Below are 6,694 nucleotides of genomic sequence, written 5' to 3' on the forward strand. Positions count from 1 at the left end.
TTCTGACGTCCCCGCATCCCCATTAATATGTAAAACTAATTAAACGGACAGACTATTATACTCTTAAAACTTCATTCATCGAAGTTAATTTAGTTGAGATCAATGAGATACGACATTGTCTGTCTCTTCATTACTTCTACATGTTAAATCCACTTTGTAAGATTTTCAAAATTCGGTCAAGCTGACATGATCACAGTAGGGTCAGAAAGAGAAGCATTATTGTCCCTACCCTCAAGACTAGAATGTGGGTCCTACAAATGAGGACTTAGCTCACCGACGAAAGCCCTCCAGTCTTGTCCTGCATAGGCCTGTGTTCTTATGCTCTAGTTTTTCTTCCTTCATATTCACTTGTCCACTACTCAACCTACTGCACACCACTGCCCTCGTTCACTCCTAGACACATCTCTCATCCTGTTTCTCTTGTTTCTTCAACTAACCCTCGGTTTAGTTTCTATTGAGTGATTCCTCAAAATAATAACGGACAACAAGTTATAACCTAGCTAGGAGTTGATCAAGTTTTTTGCAGTTGCCTGGGTTCTTTTAATTTTCTGGCCAAATTTGATTAGATGGGTCTCACTTCACTTCAAGTTTGCATGGATACCTCAGAACGGCTTCATGTATGGTTGTTGAGACCCTCAGAATGCATTTATATAACTGCTGAAAATGTTCTTATTATGTACAGGTTCTTCATGTTAATGCATTCATAGATAAACAAGAAATACAATTCTAGCTAATTGCATATGATCTAATGCTATAGGACCCTTAATTAATAAAAGCAAATTTTGGAAAAGAAAATGTAAGGTATTTAGTAGTAGTACCTTATTAAGTTGCGTCTTTTGAGTGTTTCGAGTTCTGCCATATACATGCATGCTTACGTCCTATGGCACAAAATATCATGAATCTGACATACATATATATCTTTTAATGATGTCGATTTGCAGGACGCAGTTCACAAGGAAAACGGACTAGATCATTCTTCATCACCATCAGGAGGAGATATGATAAGTGCATGTTCCAGACCTGCTATGTTAGAGAGAAGATTAAGACCACCACATGATCATGCTCTAAAATGTCCTAGATGTGATTCAGCACATACAAAGTTTTGTTACTATAACAATTATAGTCTATCTCAACCAAGATACTTTTGTAAGACATGCAGAAGGTATTGGACTAAAGGAGGTTCACTGAGAAACATCCCTGTTGGTGGTGGTTGTAGAAAGAAAAATAAAAGAGTTTCATCAGCATCATCGTCAAAGAAATCAACACCCACATCACCCTCAAGTGATCAACTCCGTCAAACCCTTAATCAACTTTTGTCGGTTAATTCATCGCCTAACAACGGTACGACAACAACCGATTTGCATCTTTCGTTTCCTCATGAACATCATTCACAGTTATCATCACATTTTTCTACATTATTCGGTAACTCGTCTTCTAGTGGAGGAGTAGAGCTTGGGAATCTAAGTAGTTTCATGGAAAACAAATATAATGCATTGTTAGATAGCCCAATCAGACAAGTTGATTTTATGGAGTGTACTAAATACGACAAGATTGTAGGAAACCCAGCTAGTTCAAGTATTAATAACCATGATTTCATGAGTAACAGTGGTGAACCTAGTAGTGACGAGCAGTTGGGTAATCTCCTTTGCTGGATTAGGAAACCATCATCATCATCATAATCATAATGGATTTAATACAAATTCTTCAAACTTTAATAGCCTTAATCCATTCGGAAACAACTACGATTGTGAATCATCTTTGATGATGATGAACAACTCGTGTCAAAGGCTAATGCAGCTTCCATTTGATCGCAATCATCAAGGAAGTAGCGACGGCGTTATCGATCAAGATCACGTTGATGGATATGACGTGAAGCCCAACAAACACCTTTTATCTCTGGATCAATGGCACGATCACAATAATAATAATAACCAACAAGGATGTCCTGATGTACTTGGGAAAGATTCATTTGGTTATAACAATTTCAACAATCTTGGTTCGTGGCCTGGCGCAGCCGTTGCTATGTTGAATGGTTATGGCTCATCTCATCAGCAAGCAAACTCATTAGTATAGTTAAAGCATGTCTTACTCCTGTTTCATTAATTCCACACTGATTTTTAAGTTAGTTTTTCGTGTTTTTCATGATTTTACTTACGGAAATTTATGAAAGGGTATGAGTTCGAGAGAATGAACAAAAGACAAAAGTATGAGAGTTATTCAGTTGAGCACTCAGTGTTAACTAGTTTCAGTCTCTTCTTTTTTTTTCTTTTTCGGGTTTTATTATCTTGATGTTATTTGGTTTGGAATAGCAGCGTTCTGTTGTCATAGTTATGTACTAGAAATTAGTAATGAGTATGATAGTATAATATGAATGGAGTTGCTTTTCTAGATCAATATGTACTTGTAAAAATATGCGTCTTCTCTTTACACATTTTTGTGTTGGGTTTTCTGTGAGGACTCGAATAGAAAAGGAAGAAGATGTCAGCGAAAATAAATTCTATTCTGATGGTAGGGTTAATTCCTAAGTAGTCTACAAATTAGAAGAATATCATTCTTTTCTCTACACTAGCAAAGACTGCACATGCCAGTGCCACTGCCGAATGTCATTTAGTTCGAAAAGTATTACAACAAAATGTACCTTTGAACCAATCGAAAACCCATATCGGAAAATCCATAACGGAATTAAATACACATGCAAACTGTTAACGTTCACTGGAATATCAAATGTACGCCTTTCATTTTATTTTATTTTTGATACAAAGAACCTACTTCATTTAAGCGGCAATGTTATATATTTTCTTGCTAATTTTCCTATCATCATTAAGGATGTTACACCAAAAATCAAAGGAGGAATTAATTGCTAGCTCTAATTTTGTTAGCTATTACATGGGCTATTTTATTGGCGGGTCTTTTAACATGACTTATAAATGGAAAATTTGTTGATTGGTCCAAAGCCCATATAGTTATTTATAATAAGGTCCAACCATATCTTTTTCTATCCAGAGGTCCAAAATTAATTAAAACATAGAAATGACCATAATACCCCCTGCTACCAAACGTGTGTGTCTACACTGCTTACAAATTTGAGTACATATCTGGCACACTGCTCACAAATTCGAGCACATATCTGCTAACAAATTTGAGTACATATATGCGGCACTGCTTACAAATCTGAGTACATATCTGTTGCACTGCTTACAAATTCGAGTATATATCCGCTGCAAAACTTTTGCATTCCTCAGAATTAGTTTCAACCACCTCATCTCCCTCACATTTCCATTAAAAAACATGAAACAAGCAGACTGGAGGTGTTCAAACAAACATCTTGTTGTCAACATAAGACCATCCCAATCTTCATCTTCTACTTTGTCGTGAATGTTCTGGGTTGGGATTAGAAAAAAAAAACAGATAAACATTAAAAGAGTAAATTTTTTAATGGCATAAAATATGCTTAACAACACCCAGGACTTGTTTTTCTAAGATGGGTAATAAACATCACAAGTTTTGTGTACTTACCTCATTAAATTCAAGATGAGTCAAATTAGGTGCTGCTTTGAGCAGTGGAAATACCGATTTATCAATAGTTACTTCCAGTTCTAGTAACAACTTCTCCAAATTATGAAATATAAGTACAATGTTTACGAACTCGTCCGCAACGGATATTGTCTATTCATCACAACTAAAGCAACATTAGCAAGTATATTAGTTTTTAGGAATCTGCTTGAGCATATATTACATAAAAATTTAAAGAGAGCAAAATAAAGAAGAGTACCTGTAGGGTTGCAGCACATATTGTTAAATTTTTTACATGTGCAAGCGCTTGAAAAAACTTACTTACAGCTGCACCTATCTTTCGCCCCCTTGGTACACAAAGCCAAACGCTTGCAGACTCTAGTGTTTGAAAACTGGAAAGAAAATATTCCTTTGCCACCCAACCATGATAGGTAAATGACACTAGATTTGGTGCATTAATTTTGAGAGCACAGTCTTGTAAACCATCATCATCATCACATCTGCCGTTATCAATTTCCAAAATATTTGAATTAGAAGATTACCTCAACTCTGAAGCTTTGACAAAATGAAGAATCAACTCTTAATTAATCACCAATTCGAGTAATTTAATGCTCAATAATCATAACAAACTCATTACACCAGATATGTACTGTCAATTCATACACATATTTCAGTATTACCCATATGTACTAATGGATCAAACCAAAAAAAAGTGGCAAAACACTGAACAAACATAATCAAAAGAATTTTATATCAGTACACCAGATATGTACTGTCAATTTATACACAAAAACAAACTATAACAAACCCAAAAAAATAAGAGAAAACCTATAGATTCATAGTAACCACAAAAAGAAAACAGTACGTCATATATGTACTGATAGGTAATACACAAAAGAAAACTGAATAAAAAACCATAAAAGTATCAGATCTACTAATGAAATAAACACAAAACATGATTGTTTATTTAGATCTGAACTTGTTCCATCAAAATACACCAGTATATCATATACGTACCGACGATTAATACACAAAAACAACTTAAAAGCATATCAAAAACAACCAAAATGAAACTAAAATCAGTTGCATGTGAAAACCAAGTAATGAATCTCTAAAAACCAGAATCGAAACACTTTTTTTTCTTCAATATTCCATATATATACTTCTAGATCGAAGAAGAAAAATATCAAAAACTACAAAAATAACAAAATTAAAGCATAATTTTTAAGTACATCATATATGTACTGCTGATTCATAATCTAAACTTCAGCTGCATGTGAAAAACTAGTAACGAATCTATGAAAAAAATAGAATGGAAACCGAAAATCATTGTTAATATATATACCTGGAAACACAAACAATCTTCTCGTCGTAAATCATAACGATGCATCTTCTTCTTCTTCTTCTTCTCAAAAATAAACTAAGTTTCTATCAGTACGGGATATACGTACTGATGCTTCATATACAAAAAAGAACTAAAACACGTCTAAAACATCTAAAATGGAAGTGGCATAATCGAATCTAGCAACGAAATAAACAAAATATGTGATTATTCATCTAGATCTAATATATAGTCGACAAATCAACCATGGAGATCGAAAACATAATCAAGCACAACAATGATTACATCGCCAAAACCTTAAAAGAAACATTACAATAGAAAATTCTTAATCATCTGATTCGGTAGAAACGAGAAAGAATAAAGACAAATCTTCATCTTCATCTGCAGCAATGGTGAGAGGAAAGAGAAGAAGAAAATGAATATGAAATGTGAACAATATTTCTCCTTCTTTTAACATATTAAATAGGAAAGGTTATTTGTGGTATTTTCATATTACGTATACCTGATCTCGCACGTGTGCAGGACCTGGGCTTAAAAAATTTGATCCACTTTCATGTTTTCTTTTAATTATGGACCTCTGATTACTGGGCTTTAATGGGTGGACCTGCCACTAACTAAGAACACTATAATGGTACCTATTGGTAATTCCTACCTTATAAATACTGAAAGGAACTAATTAGATGTGTTATTTCATCTAGAAGCCCTTGATTCATCCAATGAACCGAAGGGTCGGCATTGTTGATAGAACTAAATACATTTAACAGTCCGATTTGCCAACTTCCTTAGTAAAGTGATCAAAAGAGGCATCAATATTCATTTTTAGTTGGCACCTTCATGCATCTGTTTTTCCAAAATTTCCAAGTTGTACACGTTAGAGTTGAAATCCAACAATTAGTTTCTGAATCTTCTCCCAGACTATTAGTGAACTAGCTAGAAATCCAAGAGATTACATCTATGTGTTACATCTGAATGTTAGCTACATTCACATTCATAGACAACCAAATGGTTCTGGCACAATTACAGTCAATAATTAGATGTTGTAGAGTTTCTTCTTCTCTATGACAGTGAGGGCATTTGTTATTTGTCTTCCTAGTAGGAACAATGCCTCTCAAGTATTTCCATATGAAGAGCTTCACTTTATGTTGAACTTTAGCCTTTCAGAGATTCCTCCACACTGTTTGTGGATCCTTTGATATTGTCGGTTTCTTACATGAGCATTGTATGTCAAAGCCTGGTAAGGTGACTTGACAGTGAATTCTCCTATTCTATTTGGTTCCCATATCATGTTATATTCCCCATACTGAACTAAATACATTTGAAGGATTAAATATGATATTTGCTTAGGAAAGAGAGCTCGAACTAGACTCGTATTCCATTTCCTTGGGTTTTGAAGCATAAGATCTGACACATACACTATTCTGGATGGTTCTCTATAGATTTTATTTGGGGTATGAGGTATATCCAAGCCTCTAATCCACTTATCATACCAAACTAGGGTTTTGGTTCCACATCTCACATCCCATCTGTGGAATTTCTTGACATTCTAAAGACCTATTTATATTCTTTTCCATATCCAGGATGAGTTCTTTTCTTTCTGTTGCAGATGAATGAAATCGCAATAGGGAGAGTATTTTTCCTTCATGTTTTTTACCCAAGGCTTGTTAGATTCAGTACACAATCTTCAGGCTAGTTTGGTTATTAAAGCCATCTTATACTGTTCTAGATTCCTGAAAGCAAGGCCTTCATCTTCTTTTGAAAAACAAAGAGATTCACATGTTATAAAGTTTATACCTTTCTTTCCTTTGTGTACCCACCAAAAATTTATTTGCAAAGTGTCTA

General features: G+C 34.4%; 1 protein-coding gene across 1 annotated transcript; it reads left to right on the forward strand.

Annotated features, from left to right (window-relative positions):
* The first annotated feature begins 365 nt into the window (after positions 1-365).
* LOC113319262 (dof zinc finger protein DOF5.6-like) lies at positions 366-2,305 on the forward strand. The gene is made up of 2 exons (XM_026567527.1): positions 366-617; positions 942-2,305. The coding sequence occupies exons 1-2, from the start codon at positions 567-569 to the stop codon at positions 1,677-1,679; spliced, it is 789 nt and encodes a 262-aa protein (XP_026423312.1). The 5' UTR covers positions 366-566; the 3' UTR covers positions 1,680-2,305.
* The last annotated feature ends 4,389 nt before the right edge of the window (positions 2,306-6,694 follow it).

Source organism: Papaver somniferum, chromosome 10 (genome assembly GCF_003573695.1).
Source record: "Papaver somniferum cultivar HN1 chromosome 10, ASM357369v1, whole genome shotgun sequence".
NCBI classification, from domain to species: Eukaryota; Viridiplantae; Streptophyta; class Magnoliopsida; order Ranunculales; family Papaveraceae; genus Papaver; species Papaver somniferum.

What these genes read in the sequence shown, in the direction of transcription:
- LOC113319262 (XM_026567527.1), top strand. Translation starts at nt 567, where the DNA reads ATGGGTCTCACTTCACTTCAAGTTTGCATGGATACCTCAGAACGGCTT. An exon ending in ATACCTCAGAACGGCTTCAT is followed by an intron (nt 618 to 941) that starts GTATGGTTGTTG and finishes GTCGATTTGCAG; the next exon opens with GACGCAGTTCACAAGGAAAA.